General features: G+C 37.8%; 2 protein-coding genes across 10 annotated transcripts in view; one reads left to right on the top strand and one right to left on the bottom strand.

The window, feature by feature from the left end:
- Positions 1-3,924, top strand: part of TASOR (transcription activation suppressor) — a 61,577-nt gene extending 57,653 nt beyond the window's left edge. For 3 of the 5 annotated variants that reach the window (XM_047777191.1, XM_047777180.1, XM_047777219.1), the window contains 4 exons: positions 151-259; positions 1,783-1,961; positions 2,145-2,309; positions 3,197-3,924. In XM_047777191.1, coding sequence (XP_047633147.1) covers positions 151-259; positions 1,783-1,961; positions 2,145-2,309; positions 3,197-3,729 — 986 coding nt within the window. In that variant the 3' untranslated portion in view covers positions 3,730-3,924. Of the gene's footprint in view, positions 1-150; positions 260-1,782; positions 1,962-2,144; positions 2,310-2,919 lie in introns of all 5 variants that reach the window. The other 2 variants (XM_047777209.1, XM_047777200.1) reach the window with 1 other exon arrangement.
- Positions 3,925-4,979: 1,055 nt separating this feature from the next.
- CCDC66 (coiled-coil domain containing 66) overlaps positions 4,980-23,585 on the bottom strand; it is a 66,552-nt gene continuing 47,946 nt past the window's right edge. Inside the window, exons 14-19 of one of the 5 annotated variants that reach the window (XM_047777232.1) lie at positions 22,895-23,056; positions 9,146-9,639; positions 8,199-8,239; positions 7,213-7,436; positions 6,620-6,738; positions 4,981-5,253 (exon numbers count right to left, since the gene is read on the bottom strand). In XM_047777232.1, the coding sequence (XP_047633188.1) occupies positions 5,167-5,253; positions 6,620-6,738; positions 7,213-7,436; positions 8,199-8,239; positions 9,146-9,639; positions 22,895-23,056 (1,127 nt within the window). In that variant the 3' untranslated portion in view covers positions 4,981-5,166. Of the gene's footprint in view, positions 5,254-6,619; positions 6,739-7,212; positions 7,437-8,198; positions 8,240-9,145; positions 9,640-22,894; positions 23,057-23,585 lie in introns of all 5 variants that reach the window. The other 4 variants (XM_047777241.1, XM_047777251.1, XM_047777269.1 and 1 more) reach the window with 4 other exon arrangements.

Here is a 23,585-nt window from a genome sequence, read left to right as displayed (position 1 = left end):
GATTTGTCTCCCTTAGAGGGGAAAAACAAGAAAATTCTACATAGGAAAGTGGCTGTTCCTGTAGAATATCAACAAACACTTCTTCCATAATTCAGTTGTGGGGTGACTGTTATTTACTGAACTTAAAATGAACTTCATTATCTCTAACAGAGAACCTTAAAAATTTTTTGACATTCCTTGAAGAACTTAGTACTCCAGAAGGAAAATGGCAATGGAAAGTCCACTGTAAATTTCAGAAAAAACTAAAGGAACTGGGCAGGTAAGTTTTGAAAAATAACTATATAATGGTTGTTGATTTCAACATTGTATTCACAGAATTTATTTATTTTTATGTTTGTAGATTATAGATTCTGCTCATTTTCACAGATATCTTCAGCCAGCTGTAAAGGGATGTAGATATTGAATTATTCTAGCCTGTTTGAAATATTCTTATTTAGGTAGAGGTTTGTTGAAGTTGGAGTATGTTTATACAGATATAATTTAATTTTTGCCACTTTGGTTCAGGATAATATTAAAAATGGAATAATCAGCATTCTTTATTTTTTATAGAATTATATATGCCAACTAGGTCAGGCCCTTTCTCAATTGTTAATCTAATTAATATTACTCATATGAGACAAGGATTAATGATACTGACATGACAAGGGGACCTATGACTAGGGCATTAATCTATGTTAAAAACTGATATCTAACATGCCCAGAAGTCACTTTTCAAAGTGTGATCCTTGGAGCACTATTCACTTGAGCGGCTATGAAAATGACTATTTTAATCAAGTTGGTATACATTATCCTACTACTCTTACGTTGTACTTACTCACTTAAGGATCTGAGAAACTCTGTATGTAGTTAAGAATTGTTTTACATTTTGTCAAACAGTGTTTCCAAAAACCTAGACCACAAAAGAATTTTTTCTTCTAATACCTACCGATATCCCGTGGCATATACTTGAAGAAATTCAGGGCTAAATATGTATGTATGTATGTATGTATTTATTTATTTAGGGCTGCACCCGCGGCATGTGGAGGTTCCCAGATTAGGGGTCTAATTGGAGCTGTAGCCTCTGACCTACACCACAGCCACAGCCACAGCCACGCCAGATCCGAGCCACATCTGTGATCTACGCCACAGCTCACCGCAACACTGGATCCTTAACCCAATGATGAGGCCAGGGATTGAAGCCGCAACCTCATGGTTCCTAGTCGGATTTGTTTCTGCTGCCCCCCCTCCCCCGATGGGAACTCCTAAATATTTAAATTATGTATCTTTTTATTTAATTTTTAAAAAAACTTTTCGTGTCATGTGAAATAGGCATTTATCTCTAAATAACAGCTAAACTGGGGCCCAAAGGTATAACAAATGAGTGTAAATTAGTACCCTCATCTTTCTGACAATAGCCAATAATTTCTACTACATATTGCTTTGTGCCTGCAGGTATAGAAATAGGTTAGAGCCCTGTATTTTTTGAAGGAAAGATTTATATTTTGTTGTCCTTTTATCCCTTTCATTATAGTTGTAATTTTTTATTGGGTAATAAAAATCCAATTGAGATTTTAGTCTGAGCCAAATAGCTGGCCCTCAGGCTTTGCACCCAGGAATTATATGTGGGTTGCACAATTCCTGCTTTCCCTCTTCTAAGCAGCACCCCTACATTAGGCAGGGAGCTAAGCCATGCAGTTGTCATTATTGCCTCAACTGGGAAATTATGGTTTTAATGTGAAGCAGAAAGTTCCATACTAAATTTTAGAAATTCATATCCAGATACTGAACTACTTAATTTCACAGATTGAATGCTAAAGCACTAAGTCTTTTGACGCTTCTGAATGTCTATCAGAAGAAACATCTCGTTGAAATCTTGTCATACCACAACTGTGATTCACAAACTCGGAATGCTCCAGAATTGGATTGCCTCATTAGACTTCAGGCTCAGAACATACAGCAACGACACATAGTCTTTTTAACAGGTAAAGAGAGTGCTCTTAAATTTTCTGCTATGAATATAGGAATGTGGATGAAAGGATTTTGTGGGCTTTGTTGGGTGTTACCAGCTATGATTCTGAAAACTTGATGGAAAGGATTTTGTAAGACCTGGGGGCAGGAATTATTTTATATGTTTTATGGTCAACATTGTTGTTTTTCCCATTTAGAAAAGAGTATCAAGATGCTTTCCAGTTATACCGATAATGGAATAGTAGTTGCAACTGTTGAAGACTTTATGCAAAACTTTAAAAATCTTGTGGGCTATCACAATTCAATCACAGAAGAAAACCTTCCATTGCTTGGTGCTAATGAGAATCTTGAGTCACAGTCAGGTAACTTTTCAGTAGTTTTTATTTCCTTTAAGGCAGAGAGAAAAAGAACGGTTTTGTTTTTGACTTCATGTAATGAAATGCCTATTTTGAAATTGCTCACCCCAGTGTAAATAGCTTGAGGGGAAGAGTTTGAAGGCATTTATCATTCTTTTACTTAGCATACACAGAATCTGCTCGTTTATTATACTGTAGTCTATTTAAGCTGTTGGAGTTAATGTAGAGTGCATATTAGTAAGCATTTTCTCATTGAGGGTATTAAAGCTTTATAGGTTGCTGTTGTGAGCAAAGGGGTTATATGTTTTTTAGAAGGAGGACCAGATATGGGGATTTATTTAGCTTTAGGCTTCTAAATCTCCCAAAGAGTATAAAGCAATTTAACTACAAGGTATAGAGATATCCATAACTTCAGTCTTTTGTGAGATGGCCTCTGCTTTGGTTCCAGGTTTTGTATAAAATGAAAGATGTACTTAAATTTTGTTTTTGAGGAAGAGCAGAGATGATCAAACATTTGAAAGAGCTAACCCGTTTAGTAATAATCCAGTGAAGCTAGATGTCAGACTTTTTATTTTATATTTGTCTTGTCAAATACTGAATTACCGTATAACTTTAGATGCTGTTTTGACATTAACCCCTTTGGAGCTGGGAGTTGGGATTTCCCAACATTAAACGTGAACACATTTCGCAGAAGCTTTTAGCATCGGATTATCTGGACATTCACACCTAGTGTGAGTGTTGTGACTAAGTGAACTTGTGGCAGAAGACCAAGCTTTAAGGGATTGTGGACTTGCAGATCCTGACGCATTATATTGTGTGAGTAGTGTATAATTTTAAAACATAAACAAATTGTGTATTTCAATAGAGGAGGACTTTTTGTTTTTTAAATGTAGCTCTTTTAGAAAACGATGAAAAGGATGAAGAGGATATGTCTCTGGATTCAGGGGATGAAATCTCACAAATTGAAGTATGCAGCAATTTTCATTCAGAAATATTGGCGCAAGAGTCCAAAGGATCAAGTGGAACAGATCAAAAAAAGAATATTCAAATTGAGTTGCAATCGTCTCTTGACTTGCAAAAATGTTTATTAGAAGATAAGACTTATCAAATTGTTTCGGAAGAGAAAGCTTCTATTGATACAGTATGCTCTGAAGGAGAGAACAGCAATTCAGCTGAACAAGATTCGTATAGCAACTTTCAGGTTTATCACAGTCAATTAAATATGTCCCATCAGTTTAGTCATTTTAATGTTCTCACTCATCAGACATTTTTGGGGACACCATATGCCCTTTTATCAAATCAGTCTCAAGAAAGTGAAAATTACTTTTTAAATGCTTATACTCAAAGCTTGGATAGAGATAAACCTCCATCTCCATTAAGCTGGTGGAAAAGTGATTCTTCCAGGCCGTTTTCAAAAGAGAAATAATTACAGTAACTTAAAAAAAAAAAAGTTGTTATGGACTTTTTCTGTTTCTTAAAACTGAATTAACAATTTATATTTCATTCTCTTAACGAGGTTTCTTTTCCTTTCTCAAATTTTTTCCCCTTTTATTTAAATCATGATGGCCTGTAACAGTTGAAGCATCTGAAAATTAAAATAAATATATATATTTTTAACATATATTGTACTTGAATTATCTCATGTTGGCGCTTTTAAATTTTACATTATATTGTCATCTGTACTGTGGCTTCAAATTGAAGCCTGCTTTATATATAAAACTAAAAGGATAGTAGACAGTAACGGCTTTATTACTTTTTTCTTCCTCTAATGTTACGTCATTTCAGCAAAAGTAGCTGGAACATCTACTGTAGCTAGAGTATCAACTATTGTATTTATTTTAAGCTTTTGTATGTTTTTACACAGGTATAAGCCAGTAATGTTGATATTTACAGGATTTTGGCTCAATACCTCAAGATTTATTGAACAATGAAGTTTCATTTAGATCATAAAACTATGTACATAGAACTTAGGACATAATACCAGGCAGCATTATTTTATCTTTAGGCTTAACCATGTAAAAATAGCCTGTTGGTAGAATTGTGATCAGCCTTTTTTTGAGAGTATTCAGTAATTAAGATTTTTAGTGCTTGTGTGGTCCTTTACTTAACCAAATTCAGATTCATATTTCAAAGGATAGGTGTCTGTTAAAGGCATTAAACAATTTGACAACTTTGCTATGGGTTTTTAAATTGCTAGAAAAATGGAAGTATATTTTTGAGTTGGTAAAGCACTTAAGTGCTGTAATAAAACTAACTTTTTTTTAAACTAACTTTTAAAACTCACAAATAAAAGTACATGGTGGAGGTAAATTTTAAATCCTCTTATGCTACTAACTGCCTTTCCATTACTAATCGTAACTTGTAAATGTTTTTGAAAACTTTAAAAAAAGGACTTAAAAGAAAAAAAAAATTTCCACATAAGTCTAAACTGAATCTAGGCTATTTTAGCAAAAATTGGGATGTCAGACCTTTTCCTTTGGCACCTCAGAAAAACTTGGATGAGTTTTATTTACCCTTTAAAATTTTTTATAGAGCAAATATGTGATATTTCAATTAATAATCTATATGCAAAAAGGTGTGGAAGAACATTGTCTGTAAACTCCAGACTGCTTTAAGGTAAGTAGATAAATACCCAGACTGTGACATAGCAGAAGAAAAAAAAATTTTTTTTTACTAGGCTTTTTACAAAAGTGTCTGTTTTATTTTTTTTTAATGTATATATACACACAAACAGCATTTTACTACGTAATATACAAGTTTTAAATAAGCATTTTAAAAATAGACTATCTGAAAAATACAGTGAAGCAACAACCACATTTTATAATTTGGAAAACACAAATGTGAAGGACTTGATTTTCTACATTTAAAACAAAGAACTAAAATTCTCTTCTTGATTTGCAGCTAAAGGCATGAGATTAGTTTCCAACTCCCTTTGCTTCTGGAGAAGGCCCTGAAATCAGATTGATAATATTAGTAAGGTGTACAGCAGATGTGCAAACTATTTCTGTTTTACATTTATGTCCTGTTAATCCAGAACTATATTTACTTTGAAAACTTGTATTTCTATGCTCAGTTATTTGGCCATAGCTTAAACTTTGACATGCTGAATTTTAAACATTTTTACACCAGACTTTCTCACTTGGATACTGTGTTATCATTTGTAAAAATATCTTTCGATATTTTTTTAAAACCATGTCTCTGTAATTGTGGAGCTGAGTCTGCCTTTAACCCCCAATGTTTTTTACCTTGACTGCATTAACCTTAGTGGCTAATACAAGGCCCTGTTGAATGCTGAAATAAGATATGGTCACTATATAGGTGGTGAATATGTATGTATGTCCATCATAATCCTTCCTCTTAAGATCACAACAAGCTCACAACTTTTGTTCCAGTAAGCTAGAAGTAAGTATGCCTTGTCATTTTAAAGGAAGATATTGAAGTAAAAAACCTTTACTATGTGAGTTAACAATCTTGACAAAATTCAATCCACAGTCACCAAAGCTAGTATTTAAAAAACTAAAGAACACTATTATTCTGGGTTAGTAGGGGTGATTTTCTAGCTCTATAGAAAGAATTGTTAAGCAACACTTGAATCAACAATTTGAAATACAACAGGCACTGGTAACTGACTGGACATGGAAAAAGGTACTCTTAAAACTCATTATACTAAACTAAGAAAGAAAGCTAATTGCAGAACCAGTTTTGCAAGTTTATTATTTTTTTTAAGGTATACCCTTAAATAGTGGATATGTTACCTGATTTTATTTTTACCTGAGCAAGATAGTACATCATAGTTGGTCTGGGATAAAAAGTAGTCTGGTAAGATTTTATACATATATAAATTTCACACTGACTAAATATTATTCTTTGGGACTTGTGTTGTCAATGTTCTGTTTCAAACATGACCAACACATTCATTTAATAAATTGTAATCTGCATTACTAAGAATTTATTAAAGCATAACTGTATCTTTTGCCTTTAGTTTTAGGGCCTTATTGATCATGCTTTTTACCATTTCAAATGTATGCATTTTTCACTCAATAAAGCTGTTTTAATACTCAAAATGTCTCATGATTCCATGCTAGAAAGAAATATTCTCAGAGATGATAATGTGAAGCAAACTGAAGGAAAGTTCTGTTTCCATTCAAGGTTAATGTACAGGTGCTGTTTTTTTAACTGGGATGTGATAAGGTCACAGAGTCACGTAACCAACTAAACTTAGTAGAACTTAGAGTAGAACTAGTAAACCCTTAGCCATCCAACACATAGCGCTCCACCAGAAAATGGTCACCTCCACACTTTGGAAAAGCTCATACCTGTCTCAGTTCTGAAAGTCCCTTAAGGATTGCTTGCTGTCGATCCCTGTTTTTCACCAAGTTGGGGTTAAGAAGTGGGTCCCTGAGTTGGTCAAACAGCTGTTGTTCTTGGTCACAGTCTGAAAGCCAAATCAAAAACGACAAAATTCAAATACATTCCTAAGAATAATATATAGCATAGGGCTATTTTACATTATAAGGATTCATCAATGCACCAACTAAAACTTAATGCTCGATTAGAATTTTCCAAAGAGATAAATTATGTCTACCTCTCTGGGACAAAACTTGTAAGTATCTAAATACTAACTAGATGTTGAATTTAGGATTTATTATTATTGTTGGGTTTTTTTGTTTTTGTTTTGTTTTAGGCCTGCACCTGCAGTATATGGAGGTTCCCAGGCTAGGGGTCGAATCTGAGCTGTAGCCTACACCACAACCACAGCAACACGAGATCCTTAACCCACTGAGCGAGGCCAAAGATCGAACGTGCAACCCCATGGTTCTTAGTGTGCTTTGTTTCCACTGAGCCACGACAGGAACTCTTGAATTTAGGTAGGATTTAGAGAGAGGACGGGATACTTATATTTACTTACCGTGTGGACTTGGGTACTGAGGATCCTGGGTTAAAGGCCTAGACAATGGTGCATCTGGATCAAGGTAATAAATCTCATTGGTTCGCACATAGGGAATAAAATAGAGTGGTTCAGAAATCCCAGGTGATGAGTCTGTCTGACCATCTCCTGCGAAATTACTGTTTTTTAGTGTCTGAGTTTGCTGAGTTCTGTTTTTCACTGCTGGAACTGGTGGTGACTGAGATCTACGATTTTCAAAAGGGTACAACAAACATGAATGAAAAATTGTGTATTTTATTTTAGGTTAAGCATATTCTACTCTTTAATCACATTTCAATTTATTCTAAATGTACCTATAACACTTTCTTCACAGCTTGAGTTCTGTGATATCTCTTCCTAAAATACAGCAATAAAGTACAATTAATTTAGGATTGTACTAGTACTTGCTGTGCATTTATAGACTCTAGAACAACTAGGAGGAAAATTTACTAGCTAATGAATAACAACACTACATGCATTAATTTAAAGCCTAAAATTTCTCTTAGGTAATTCACCATAAAATAATAAACTTATATCTGAACTAAATGTGCTACATTAGAGCCACATTCTGAGATGACTCTAAACCAACCGGCCTATGCACAAACACAGAATGAAAACAATTCTAAAATCTCCCCAATGGTTAATTTCTCATTATCTCTACTAGTTATTTCTTTCTTCCCTACCTCCATCAAGCAGAATGTCCATTTCACTGCTGACACGTAGAAAATCAAAATTGTCTGGAGATAATAAAATGTCACCGATATTCCCAATTAGGATGCCTAGGCCCAGTCCAATTTGGACCTTCAAATTAAAGGTAAAAAAGCAGGCACCCTTTCCCTTAAACTTCTAGTACTCACCTGGAAATCACAAACTTGCCTGTTACTGACTTGATATATGTACATAAATCTATATTTTGAACAAATGTATTGCATAGAAAGCACTAAGTATCTATGGAATCCAGGACATACCTTTCCTTGCTGAAAGAATTAATTCTCCGAGGCTCTTCTTCCTAAAAGATGGATAGATAAATGGAGAGATCAGCAGCTGTATTTCCGTATGTCCCCACAGATAGTTTTAGTAGCTACTTGTTGATAATAATTGAGCTACAGATACTGGAATAATAAATTTTACTTTTTTCCAGAGCCAAAGAGAAACCCATCTAGTAATTACCTTGTAAATTTTCTTCTTGTCTGTATGGATTATAAATAAGAATTGTGAGTGGGTATTTGAATAAATCTAAGTCCAAATTTGCTTTAATCTATAGAGTTTAAGTGTAAACTTTCACCATAAAGGAAAGATGAGGGAGTTCCCTGATGGTCTAGTGGTTAGTGCTTTCACTGCTGCAAAATCCCTGGTCTGGGAATAGATCCCACATCAAGCTGTTGCACCCTACAGCCAAAAGACCATAGAACAGGCAAATAAAAGTATTTGGGCTTTGTAAACCATGTGGTCTTGAATGCAACGACTCAACTCTTGTAGCATGAAGCCCACCAACAGACAATATATAAAAGAATCAGCATGGCTGTAATCCTATAAAACTTATTTACAAGATGGATTTGCCCATGGGCCATAGTTTGTTGATCCCTGGTGTAAACTAAAGCAAATTTCTAGCACTCACACATTCAAACCCCAAACAGCCCTATTAAAACATGCATGTGGGGAACTGTATTCTCATTCAAAAACTTCAATACATGCTTTAAAAACACTTGCTTTTTAGAGCTGCGCTTGCAGCATATGGAAGTTCTCAGGCTGGGGATCAAATCGGAGCTACAGGTGCTGGCACAGGATCTGCTACCCATACCGCAGCTCACAGCAGTGCCAGGGACTGAAACCACATCTTCATGGATACTAGTCGGATTCATTTCTGCTGCGCCACAGTGGAACTCCAAAACACTTATTTTTAGAAGGTCTTTACCTTTTTGAGGAGCTGCCACTTAAACCTTGGCTCAGTTTCTTGATGAGCTGAATGAAGAACTGGTGAAGTGCCTCTATTCGGAGAGATATGTCCAGGATTATTTCTTTCTACCAAATGAAGCAGTTCCATCTGCCTTCTTACTTTTTTTTCTTCTCTCAGTTTTTGAAGCTGTTTAGGGTACTTTTCTGATGCTGGAATATACGTTCTGAGTGGCTTATTTATATTCCAATCAGGCCTTTTAGGATATTTCTTCATATGCTTTGTTTGTTTCTCTGTCCTTGTGAACTGATTACATTGATCATTATACCAACTATTTTCTTTTTCTAAGTTGGCTCCTTTATCCCAACTTACTAGTTCTTGTTTCTTTTTCTTAGTGTTAAACTGTTCATTAAATTCCGCAGGAATCTCAGGAGATGAACAATTTATAATTTCCCTCTCTATTACCGATCCACAACGTGATTCTGTATTGGCAAATATTCCTGTACTTAAGTCATCTAAAAAAGAGTGTTAGATGGTTAATTTAAAAAAAAAAACAAAAACCAAACACATTGTGATATACATAATGCAAAATTCACCATCCTAACCACATTTTTCAAAGGCATTAAAGCTGCTAATACCTTGTTTTGAAAATATATTTTAAAAATTCCGTGAGTTCCCGTTGTGGCTCAGTGGTTAAGGAACCCGACTAGGATTTGTAAGGACGCCGGTTCTATCCCTGGCCTTGCTCAGTGGGTTAAGGATCTGGTGGTGCCATGAGCTGTGGTGTAGGTCTCAGACGAGCTGGATCCCACGTTGCTATAGCGTAGGCTACAGCTCCGTTTAGACCGCTAGCCTGGGAACTTCAATATGCCACACCTGTGGCCCTAAAAAGCAAAAAAAACAAAAAAACAAAACCATTTTCCCACTTCCCATAGGCTCCTGGCAGCTACCTCTAATTTGTCTCTATGATTTGACACTATAAACACAAGTGGAATCTTAAGCTATTTGTCTTTTTGTAACTGACTGACTTCATTTAGCATAATGTCCTCAAAGTTCATCCAAGCTGCAGCATGTGTCAGAATTTCCTCCCTTTCTAAGGCTAAATAACACAACACTGTACATATACCGTAAAAATATTCCATTGTATGTATATATCATTTTGTTTATCCATTCATCTGTCAAGGGACACTTGGCTTGCTTCCACCTCTTGTCTGTTGTGAATAGCTAATTGCTGCTATGAACACAGGTGTCCAAAATCATTCTTCAATACTTTAATTTTCAGTTCTTTTGGGTATACACCAAGAAGTGAAACCACTGAATCATACGGTAATTATATTTTAAGTTTTCTGAGGAAACCCCATACTGTTTCTTTAGCAGCTGCTCCATTTTACATTCCTACCAACAACGTACAAGGGTTAAAATTTCCCTAAATCTGGCATCAAACCATTTTTGTTCTTTTTGGTGCATGCAAAATTTCTGAAGCCAGGAATTGAACACGTGCCACAGCAGCAACCCAAGCCAGAGGACTGACTCAGCCACAGCAGTGACAACTGTGTCCTTAACTCACTGCACCACCAGGGAACTCCCATTAAACCATTTTTAAGTATAAAATTCAGTGGCACCAAGCACACCCATGATGCCGCACAATCTCAGATGCCATCACCACAAGTAGAAACTGTACCCACTAAGCAATAACTCCCCATTACACCCTCCTTTCCAACCCCCAGCAACCTCAACTCTACTTTCTATCTCTAAATTTGTCTACCAGAACCTAAGCTTCTTACACAAGTGGAACTATACAGTTGTGTCTCCCCGCACAACTGCCCCCTCCATTCATGTCAGCTTATTTCACTCAGCATAATGCCTTCAAGAGTCATTCAAGCTTCAGACCTCCAGATGATTCATTTTTTTTTTTTTCTTTTTAGGGCTGCAGGTGTGGCATATGGAAGTTCCCAGGCTAGGGGTCAACTTGGAGCTGCAGCTGCTGGCCTAAGACACAGCCACAGAAATGCTGGATCTGAGCCACATCTGCGACTACAGCTCATGGCAATGCCAGATCCTTAACCCACTGAGCAAGGCCAGGGATCAAACTTGAATCCTCACCAATACTAGTCAGGTTCATAACCTGCTGAGCCATAACAGGAACTCCCCAAATGATTTATTTGTAATATCACAAAATAGAGACTTTTTGGGGGTTTTTTGTCTTTTTTTTTTTTCCCCTTTTCTAGGGCTACTTCCCGCAGCATATGGAGGTTCCCAGGCTAGGGGTCAAATCGGAGCTGTAGCCACCGGCCTACGTCAGAGCCACAGCAATGCAGGATCTGAGCCGAATCCGTGACCTACACCACAGCTCATGGCAACGATGGATCCTTAACCCACAAGGATCGAAGGAGCAAGGCCAGGGATCGAACCCGCAACCTCATGGTTCCTAGTGGGATTCATTAACCACTGAGCCACGAGGGGAACTCCGAATGACAAAATTTTACATCAAAAGCACTGCAAAAAAAAAAAAAGTCTCTTTAAAGTGACATGTCTAGTTTTCTTGTTATGTTGGCCTGAAATTAACTAAGTACAGAATATACAAAGATCTGGAGAATGTCCTTAAACTTATTTTTACCCCAGAAGCAGTGGGAAAATATCTCCTATAAAACTCCCCTCTTGGAACCAAATTTTTAGGGAAATGATGATTGCTACTGATAGAAATCATGTTGCCTTTCACCTACTTTTAAGTCTATATCATATAATATGCTTTGCCTGCAGATCATCCCTGAATCATATATGATCTTTCACTTTTTTTTTCATTTTGAAAACAGGAAATGCTCACCATTCAAAAAGGACATCTGGAGTTCCCGTTGTGGCTCAGCAGGTTAAGAATCCAGCTAGTATCTCTGGCTTCGCTCAGTGGGTTAAAGAATCTGGCGTAGGAGTTCCCGTCGTGGCGCAGTGGTTAACGAATCCGACTAGGAATCATGAGGTTGCAGGTTCGGTCCCTGCCCTTGCTGAGTGGGTTGACATCCGGCGTTGCCGTGAGCTGTGGTGTAGGTTGCAGACGCGGCTCGGATCCCACGTTGCTATGGCTCTGACGTAGGCCGGTGGCTACAGCTCCGATTGGACCCCTAGCCTGGGAACCTCCATATGCTGCGGGAGCGGCCCAAGAAATAGCAAAAAGCCAAAAAAAAAAAAAAAGAATCTGGCGTTGCCGTGAGCTGTGGTGTACACTGCAGATATGGCTCAGATCTGGTGTTGCTGTGGCTGTGGTGCAGGCTACAGCCTGATTCAGCCCCTAGCCTGAGAACTTCCATATGCTGCAGGTGCAGCCCTAAAAAGACAAAAAAAAAAAAAAATTCCTTACCATTTATATAATGATCATAATTATGTGTGTGCTCAGCGATTGCAACAGTACAGCAATAAACTTGTAAAGGTTTGCTTTCACATATGACTAAAAATTCAAAATTAGCTACTTAAAGGAGGTCTGGACAACCCACTAAAAAAATAACAGTCCAGTTATTACTTTTATATTAGACACATTTAGTGTGCAGGATTTTTGGTGTGCAGGACTAATCCCTAATAAGGCTACATCATTCTCATACTGTTTATCCTTTTTTGCCACTCTAGACCAACTTTGTATCTTTTCTCCCCTGCTCTCTGCCCTAATAGGCTGACTGGTAAGAACCTTATCAATGGGCTCCTGGGTCCTCTGACTTCTGTCAAAAGTATTACACAGATTATAGGGAAGGAAAAGAATAAATCCAGGATGGATATTACGCTGGCTCATTCCCTATGAGGTGACCTCAGGCTGACTCTGCCCCTTAATCAAAGGTCACCCTTCCCCTAAAATTATCTCTATATAATGCCTGTCTTTCAGAGTCAATGCACTCACTGTACTCCCTCACACCCCATCCTTTGAAAATAGTCTTTTTTGTCTTTTTGTCTTTTTAGGGCCATACCCGTGCCATATGGAGGTTCCCAGGGTAGGGGTCAAATAGGAGCTGTAGCTGCCAGCCTATGCCACAGCCACAGCAATCTGGGATCCAAGCTGCGTCTGCGACCTACACCACAGCTCACCAGCAATGCCAGATCCTTAATCCAGTATGCGGGGCCAGGGACAGAACCCGAAACCTCATGGATCCTAGTCAGATTTGTTTCCGCTGCACCACGACCACGACGGGAACTCCGGTAACAGTCTCTTTCTAAACAAACTATCTTTAATTATTCTATTTGGAGATCTGATTAAATCCCCTTAGAGTCACCCAGTGATAATATATGTAATTTCACTGTCTTAAGGACTCAATTTGACTTTCTCTTAATTGATGAGTAGGATTTATATACTTTTGTTATCTAGATACAGTGAAGGGAATGAACCAGATTCTTTAACCTTAAGAGTAAACTATTAAAATTAAAAATACCAAGAGTTCATGAGCAGAATAATTTCAGATAAATAAGCAGGTTGCATTGGCAAAATATCCTACTTCCTTTTTCAAGTTCCTCTTTCCTGTTACACGATGTGGGTGATTTGGTGTCATACTGAAGTAAGGATTAAAATTAACTGGCAAAAAATAGTGCTATGTTAGAATATGGATGTCCTTAGGACATTATGTGCTTGGGGCTCAGTATTAGCCAACTCAAGTGGCATTTTGATATTCCTAAGGAATATTTTCTCCTAACTTATGGCCAGCTAAATTGGCTTATATCTCTTTTTAAGTTACCAAAGGATTCTCAAGACTGCAAATAATTGACAGGAGAGTCCACTGGCAATTAGTTTAAAAAGTGAAGGGTTCTGGCTCAAGGTGGTGACCTAGGAAGATCCTGAACTCACCTCCTATGAACACACTAAATCTAGAGTTACATTTGGAGCAATTTCCTCTGGGAAAAAAAAACTAAAAAAACTGGCTGGGAAACTATACAATTGGCAAAGGAGAAAGACGCCACCATCAAAGCAGGTGGGAGAGGCTGAGAATCAAGCCATAAACCCCAGCCCTGTGCAGCAACCCACAACTGGGAGGGACTCAAAACCCCAAGCTCTCCCCCAAGGAGTGAAAGGTTTGAACTCCACATGGAGCACCCCCACTTTTAAGACATGCACTGAGAAAATAATCCCCCCAAACATCTAGCACTGAAAACCAATGCAACTCATGTCCTTAAGACCCACAAAGCTACAGGAGAGAAGGGAGAAAGAGCTCTTAAAGGGCTCACCCACCCCAGGGCCCATGAAGAGGCAGGCTTTTACATAAGCCAGACCTTATGTAAAAGAGGCTCATTTAAAAATATGTTTAAGTACTGGCCTGATGGACAGGCATGTAACACATCCAGGGTCTGCTGGAATACTGTTGAGGTTGGGGTGGGAAGAGGTTGGTGAGTGCCCCCTTTTTTAAAAAATAATACTAGGCCTTTTATTCCCCTCTGACTGCTCCCTCCTCTGCCTAGCTCCCACTGGGGAGTTCCCATCTTCACACTCTCCCTCTGCTTTGTAAGCTGATAGATGCCATCTTCACTCTCCTCCTTTACCCCATTCCAGAGTGCCAGTATCTCCTGGAGGGGAAATTTTATGTGCATCTGGTACCCTGGTTTTTACAGCTGTTGTCCAGTAGATGCCCCTTAATGGCCTGTCTCTGGATGTCAGGGATGTTGCATTCCTAGGTTCCATGAAACTGTAATAACCAGAGAGACAGCTTCTCGTATATTACCTACCACACCCAGGACACAGCATGGACAGCAGACAGAAACAAATCCCCAGTCGTTTTGAGAAAGATTCCTATTTGCTTGTCCATAGAGTCTGACCTTAGGGGCAGGCTTTTAGTTTGGGACACATCAAGGCCCTACCCATAAATAAGCTTTTAGGGAACAGAGGCCATTAGATGCAATCGTTGCATTCTCCCTCTGTCTTACCCCTGCTTGCCAGTATTTCCCAAAAATCTTATACCCTTGCATGGTGCCCTGACTTTTGCAGCTGTTGCCAGGGGACACCTCTACATCATTTAGTTCTGATGTCCAAGGGCTTATGCTTGCAGGTCCCACAAGACTCTAAGCAAGAGAGCAAGAGTTCTTAAATAGCTACCATTGCCAGGGCACAGCAAGAGAAAATAGATACAGGATTTCAGTCTTTCTATGAAGGAGCTATTAACTTATCATAACTACAGCATGAGGGAGAGACTCCTAATTAAACACACATCTATGTAGGCTGGCAACTGTAGCTCCGATTTGACCCCTAGCGTAGGAATTTCCATATGCCACAGATGAGGCCCTAAAAGGCAAATAAAAGCAAAACAAACAAACAAAGAAAAAACTTCCATCAAGCACACTCTATCCCGGAGATTCCTGGAGGCCCAGCAGTTAAGAATTCAGCATTGTCACTGCTGTGGCCCAGGTTCAATTTCTCTATCCAGTAAAGTGATTCAGAATTGAAGGAGTGACAGTTTTTCCAGATAAGCAAAAGCTAAAGGAGTTCATCACCACTAAATTGGTCTTATAAAGGAAACTTTTTTTTTTTTTTTGCTATGGCCATACCATGCAGAACTTCATGGGGTAGGTATCAAACCCTCACTACAGTAGTGACAACAGCAGATCCTTAATCCGCTAGGCCACCAGGGAACTCCAAAAAGGGACTTTTTTAAGCTGAAAAGAAAGGGTGCTAATTAGCAACAGGAAAACATATACAAGTATAAATCTCATGGTAAAGTTAATATTATATAGCAAAGGCAGTGGATTAATCACTCATAAATTCTATAAATCACTCAAAGCTAGTATGAAGGTTTAAAGGCAAAATAATAAAAAATAATAGTTAAGGAGTAAACAAGGTAAAAAAAAATGTGACATCAAAAACAAAAAAAAAAACCATGAGGAAGGGTAAAAATGCAGTGTTTTAGAATGCATTCAAACTTAAGTTCTTATCAACTCAAATAGACTGTATAAAATTGTTACATGTAAGCCTCGTGATAATCACAAAGGAAAAAACTTATAGTGGATACATGAAAGATAAAGAGAAAGGAATCCAAGCATACCACTGAACAAAGTCATCAAAACACAAAGGAAGAACAGAGAGGAATTACAAAACAATCAGAAAACAATTAACAAAAAGGCAATACATAGTGGTTGCTGAGGGGAAGGGGGAGGGAGTGGGATGAACTGGGAGTTTGGGGTTAATAGATGCAAACTATTGTATTTGGAGTGGATAAACAATGAGATCCGGCTGTGTAGCACTGGGAACTGTATCTAGTCACCTGTGATGGAACATGATGGAGAATAATGTGAGGAAAAAGAATATATATATACATGTGACTGGGTCACTTTGCTGTACAGTAGAAACTGACAGAACACTATAAAATCAGCTACAATGGAAAAAATAAAAATCTTAAAAAAAAAAAAAAAAGGGATATGGGACTGCCACTGTAGTGGCTGAGGTCACTGATGTGGCACAGGTTTGATCCTTGGCCCAGGAACTTCCACATGCCTCCAGTGTGGCAAAAAAAAAAAAAAAGAAAGAAAAAAAAAGTCTAGTCTGGGACCAGTAAGTTTCACAGTTACTTCTACCAAATATTCAGAGAAGAATTAATAACAATTCTTTCAAACTCTTCCACAAAATAAAAGAGGAGGGAATTCTTCCAAACTCATATATGAGGCCAACATTACCCTGATACCAAAACCAGAAAAAGATACACCACAAGAAAAGAAAATCATAGGACAATATCTCTGACAAAAAAGATTAAAAAAAAAAATCACCAAACTGAATTAGACAATACAGTAAAAGGAGACAACACAATCAAGCAGGATTTATTCAAGAGATACAAGGGTAGTTCACCACTAGCAAATCAATGAAGGAAATATGACACATTAACAAGGTGAAGGATAAAGATCACATAATCATCTCAATAAATGCAGAAAAGGCATGTGATAAAACTCAAATAAGTTTATGATTAAAAACTCTCAACAGGAGTTCCCGTCGTTGCACAGTGGTTAACGAATCCGACTAGGAACCATGAGGTTGCGGGTTCCGTCCCTGCCCTTGCTCAGTGGGTTAACGACCGGCGTTACCGTGAGCTGTGGTGTAGGTTGCAGACGCGGCTCGGATCCTGCGTTGCTGTGGCTCTGGCGTAGGCCTGAGGCTACAGCTCCGATTCGACCCCTAGCCTGGGAACCTCCATATGCCGTGGGAGCGGCCGAAGAAATGGCAAAAAGACAAAAAAAAAAAAAAAAAAACTCTCAACAAGGAGTTCCTGCTGTGGCACAATGGGATCGACAGCATCTCTCTAGTGTTAGGATGCAGGTTTGGGCCCTCGCCCAACAGAGTGGGTTAAAGGATCCGGCATTGCCACAGCTGTGGTGTGGGTCACAACTGCAACTCGTATCTGATCTCTGGCCTGGAATTCCATATGCCACAGGGCAGTCATAAAAGAAAAAACCAAAAAAAAAAAAACAAAAAACCCAAATAACCCTCAACGAAATGGATATAAAGGGAATGTACTTTAAGATAAGAAAGGCCATATATGTCAAACCCACAGTTAACATCACAATCAATGGCGAAAAGCTGAGAACTTTTTCTAAGACCAGGTACAGGACAAGGATACCCATTTTCACCATTTTTGTTCAACACAGTATGGAAGTCCTAGCCAAAACAATTATGGAAGAGGAGCTCCCATCATGGCGCAACAGAAACGAATCCAACTAGGAACCATGAGGTTGTGGGTTTGATCCCTGGCCTCACTCAGCAGTGTTGGGAGACGTGTTTCTACAATCTTTTCTTAGCCTCTCTGCTTCTATTTTCTATGCTGAAAACTCCATCTTGTCCTACTTTATCTTTACCCCATATTCCTGCTTGAAAAACAGTCGCAGTGCTGGTAAATAACTTAAGCTTAAGAACAAAGACCAAAAGGCATAAATTATTCATGTGGTCAGCTGAATGAAGACATAATGCAATGGTCTAGGCATGCTGGACCTGTGCAGACTGGCACGCCATTTGCACAGCATGATATGTCCTGTTAAAATAAGAGAAAAGGGAATCTCATGGCCCCAGGGGGTTTATGAGCAGTCATTAGCTGAATATGCATCAGCAAGGAGAATGACGTGCAAACCTAGGCACACTGGGTTGCCACAGATAGGCATGCCTGAAGCACAATGACAGCTACGCATGGACAGCTAATGCCAGGCTTCCTCAATGCTAGTAATAGTTAAATGCCTAAAGATCAGAATAAAAGCTTAACCAGCTACCAGCTATGTGACTTTTAAAATAATAAAAGAACTATATCCTGCACATACAACCCCCTCCTCACTTGATGTAATCCTAAAGAGCTCAATAAAAGTAGTGTGGTTTCTTGAGGCTGTGCTCTTGGTCCCTGAGACCTTGAGTACCCCGGTTCCCACCTTTAATTAAAATAAATGTCTCTGTGCCTTGTTTTATGTTAACTTTTTCTGAAGTTTCACAGCACCCCTTCTTCAGCCCTCACCTGCTGAGCTGGTCTCAGCATAGGGGGTCAAGGATCCAGTGTTGCCATGAGCTGTGGTATAAGTCGCAGACGCTCAGATGTGGCGTTGCTGTGGCTGTGGTGTAGGCCAGCGGCTGTAGCTCTGATTAGACCCCTAGCCTGGGAACCTCAATATGCCATGGGTGTGGCCCTCAAAAAGACAAAAGACTAAATAAATAAATAAATAAATAAAATTATGGAAGAAAAAGAAGAGACATCCAAATGTGAAAAAGAAAAGTGTCATTATTTGTAAATGACAAATTATATAGAGAAAACCCTAAAGCCTCCACCAAAACAAACAAACATTAGAATAAATGAATTCGGGAGTTCCCATCATGGCACAGTGGTTAACGAATCCAACTAGGAACCATGACATTGAGGGTTCGATCCCTGCCCCTGGCCTTGCTCAGTGGGTTAAGGATCTGACATTGCTGTGAGCTGTGGTGTAGGTCGCAGACAAGTCTCAGATCCCATGTTGCTGTGGCTCTGGCGTAGGCCAGCGGCTCAGGCTCCGATTCGACCCCTTGCCTGGGAGCCTCCAAATGCTGCAGGAGTGGCCCTAAAAAAAGGCAAAAGACCAAAAAAAAAAAAAAGAATAAATGAATTCAGTAAAGCTGAAGGATACAAAATCAATATACAAAATTCTGTTGCATTTCTATACACTAATAATGAACTGTCAGAAAGATAAATTAAGAAAATAATCCCATTTACAAGCGTATCAATTCCATTTATAATGTATTACATAAAAAAGAATACCTAGGAATAAACCAAGGAGATCTGTACACTGAAAACCGTAAGACATTAATAATGAAAACTGAAGATTACACAATAGCAAGATATTCCATGGTCATGGGCTAGAAGAATATTGCTAAAATGACCAGGCAACCCAAAGCAATCTACAGATTCAATATAATTCCTATCAAATTCCAGTGATATTTTTCACAGAAATAGAACAAACAATCCTAAAATCTGTATGGAACCACAAAAGACCCTGAAAAGATAAAGCAACCCTGAGAAAGCTAGAGGCAATCATGCCCCCTGATTTCAAACTGTATTACAAAGCTATAGTAATCATGAAAACTGACACACAGATCAGTGAAAACAAAATAGAGAACCCAGAAATAAACCTGTGCATATAAGGTCAATTATTTTACAACAAAATAGCCAAGAATATACAATGGAGAAAGGAGAGTTTCTTCAATAAACGGTATTGGGAAAAATGGACAGCCACATGCAAAGGAGTTAGACTGGATCACTATCTTTTGTGTGTGTGTGTGTGTGTGGCTTTTTAGGGCCACACCTGTGGCATATGGAGTTTCCCAGGCTAGGGGTCCAATCGGAACTATAGCCATTGGCCTACACCACAGCCACAGCAACGTGGGATCCTTAACCTACTGAGCAAGGTCAGGGATCAAACCCACAGCTTCGTGGTTCTTAGCTGGATATGTTAACCACTGAACCAACACGGGAACTCCTGGATTACTATCTTAAATGAATTAAAAACAGCTCAAAGACTTTAAATGTAAGCGCAGAAACCACAAAACTTCTGGAGGAAAACACAGGCAATAAGTTCCTTGACACTGGTCTTGGTGATGATTTTTTTGATTTGACACAAAAAAGCAAAGGCAGCAAAAGCACAAATAAGCAAATGAGACTATATTCAAACCAAAAGGCTCCCGGGCAGCAAAAGAAACATCAACAAAATGAAAAGGTTGACAGGCACACTGCTACATATAGCATAAATGACTAACAAGGACCTACTACACGGCACAATGTTCTGTAATAATGTGTATGGGAAAAGAGAATGTGCATGTACAATTGATTCACTTTGTAGTAAACCTGAAGCTAAGACAGCACTGTAAAGTATTTTTAAAAAATGAAAAGGCTGAATGGAAGAAAATATTTGCAAATTACGTACCATGTATTAACAACTCATACAACGCAATAGCAAAAAAAAAAAATCCAATTAAAAAGTGGTCAGAAGATCTGAATAGACATTTTTCCAAAAAGACGTACAGATGGCCAACAGGAATGTGTGAAGATGCTCAACTTCCCTAATCATCATGAAAAAGCAAATCAAAACCACAATGAAATATTACCTCACACCTGTCAGAATGGCTATTATTAAAAAGACAAGAAATAAAAGTGTTGGTGAGGAAGTAGAGAAAAGGGAACCCTTGTGCACTGGTGGTGACAATGTAAACTGATGTAGTCATTACGGAAAATAGTACTGGAAGGTCCTTAAAAATAAAAAGTAGAACCATATGACCTAGCAATTCTACTTCTGGTTATTTATCTGAAGGAAATGAAAACACTAACTCAAAAAGATATATGCATTCCTTTGTTCATTACACTACTATTTACAGCAGCCAAGAAATGGAAGCAACCTAAGTGTCTTCTGACATGAAGAAAATGTATAAATGTATCTATCTATCTATATATAAATGGTACATTTCCTTTACTCATATACATACACACAATGAAATATTAACCGTAAAAAAGAATGAAATTTTGCCATTTCTGACAAAATGAACTAACTTGAAGGACATTATGCTAAATAAAATAAGAAAGAAAGATGAATACCGTATCATCCTCAGGTATGTGTAGAGTGTGGGAAAAAAAAAAAAGCTCATAGATACAGAAAAGAGATTGGTGGTTGGGAAATGGGCAAATGGCTGAAGAAGATCGAACTTCTAGTTATAAACTAAGTAAGTCTTAGGATGTAATGTACGGCATGTTGGCTGCAGTACTCTATTGTATAATTGAAAGCTGTTAAGAATAAATCGTCACAGTTATTGGCATAAGAAAAAAAATTTTTTTACTCAGTATGGTAATGAATGTTAACTAGACTTGTAATTATTTTGCAATATATACAGGTATCAAACATTATGTTGTATACCTGAAACTAATATTATGTGTTAATTATATCTCAACTTTACAAAAGAAATGAAAAGATAAAGAGATTTATTACAAGGTATTTTATTTTGTTTATTTATTTATTTTTTTTGTCTTTGGGGGCCATACCCAAGGCATATGGAGGTTCCTTGGCTAGGGGTCGAACAGGAGCTGTAGCCCCTGGCCAATGCCACAGCCACAGCAATGTGAGATCCGAGCTGAGTCTGTGACCTACACCACAGCTCACGGCAATGCTAGATCCTTAACCCACTGAGCAAGGCCAGGGATTGAACCCACAACCTCATGGTTCCTAGTCAGATTTGTTTCTGCTGCACCACGATGGGAACTCCTGTTAGAAGTTATTTTAAACAAATAAAAAGTATTCCCTGGATAGAAAGAAGAAGAGCTGAAAGGATTCATAGTAAATAAAAACAGAGACCTACAATAATGATACCCAACATGGATATTACCTAATTGCTTAAGTAAAAATCTGAAACAAGCACATGAAAAGATGCTCAACATCAGCCGTCACAAGGAGAGAGCACTTTATAACTACCAGAATACTAAGTATGGACAAGGATGTAACAACATTGGAATTTTCATACATTGCTGGTGGGAATGAAAATGGTACTGCTGCTTTAGAAAACAGTTTAGTGGTTCCTCAAAATTATAAACATACCATTACTATATGACTCAGCAATGCTACTCTTCTCCCCCAAGACACCTGAAAGTTTATATCTACACAAAAATTTGTACATGAATGTTCATAGCAGCATATGCGTAATACCCCCAAAGTGGAAGTAACCCAAATGTCCTCAACTAATGCAAGAATAAACAAAATGCGGTGATACGTCCATAAAATGGAATATTATTCTGCTATAAGAAGGGATGAAGTACTTACTGTTACATGCTAAAATACAGGTGAACCTTAAAACATTATGCTAAGTGAAAAAATCCAGACAGAAAAAATCACGTATGATATGATTCCAATTATATGAAGTGCCTGGGATAGACAAATCAAGAAACACAGAAAGTAGACTGGTGGTTGCCCAGGAATAGAGAGGAGGGAGGAAATGGATAATTACTGCTAATAAGTACAGGTTTCTTTCTGGAGTGAAAAATATGTTCTAAAATTCATTGTGGTGACGGCTGCTCAACTCTGAATATAAAAACCAAATTGCAGGCTTTAAAAAAACCAATGAACTGTACTGTACCCTTTAAAATGTTTATTTTTATGCCATGTAAATTACATCTTAATAAAGCTGCTATAGAGAAATTAAAAGCCAAGAGATACGTCTAACTCTTACTGAAAACCTCAAATTCTTTTAAATTTTAAAGCTTTAAATTAACTGAACTTAATTCTAACTGTGACTCAAATTTTAAGTAATTTTAAGCCAAAACACAATTTCTAAACCAATACCTGTTTGCACACCAGTATCCTTCTTGGGAAAGGCTATAGAGTTGATATATGTATTCATTTTACCACTGAATTCATCCAAGCAATGTCTTGAATTTGGAATGTTGTTAGTAGATACATTATATTCCACTTGTACTGTATCAACTGGCAAGAGAAGTAAATTGTCTGAAAAAATGACATAGCAACAACTGAATACACAGAAGACTTTTTTCAATTAGGCAGTGTAAACACTGCAATAAAAATTTAAAAAGGCCTACACTTTAATAAAAAAAAATTTTTTTTTTAATTCAGAAAGGCTAAAGACTTCCCTTTGTGGCATAGCAGGTTAAAGATCCAGCATTGTCATTGCAGTAGCCTGGGTTGCAGATGTGGCATGGGTTTGATACCTGGCTTGGGAACTTCCACATGCCATGGGTGTGCCCCCCCCCCCCAAAAAAAGGGTTAGCCTAAAGTTTCTTATAAAAAGTTACCAGTATTCTTACACCTTACTGAATTTAGGGAGATAACATAATAGATTCCTTTGTAAAAAAAATAAGTACAAAAGTATACATTTTACCTACTGTGAGGAAAATACAAGAAAACGTATGTGAAAAGAAAGATATTAAAGAAATGCATAATATTTAGTTCTTAAGGCGATTTCTCAAATAAGCATTACAAAGTCAAATTAGTTCAAAGTCTGAAATCCCTTAACCCA

Source organism: Phacochoerus africanus, chromosome 1 (genome assembly GCF_016906955.1).
Source record: "Phacochoerus africanus isolate WHEZ1 chromosome 1, ROS_Pafr_v1, whole genome shotgun sequence".
NCBI classification, from domain to species: Eukaryota; Metazoa; Chordata; class Mammalia; order Artiodactyla; family Suidae; genus Phacochoerus; species Phacochoerus africanus.
The sequence above is the reverse complement of the archived record's forward strand: the minus strand, read 5'-3'. Positions and strand labels throughout refer to the sequence as shown.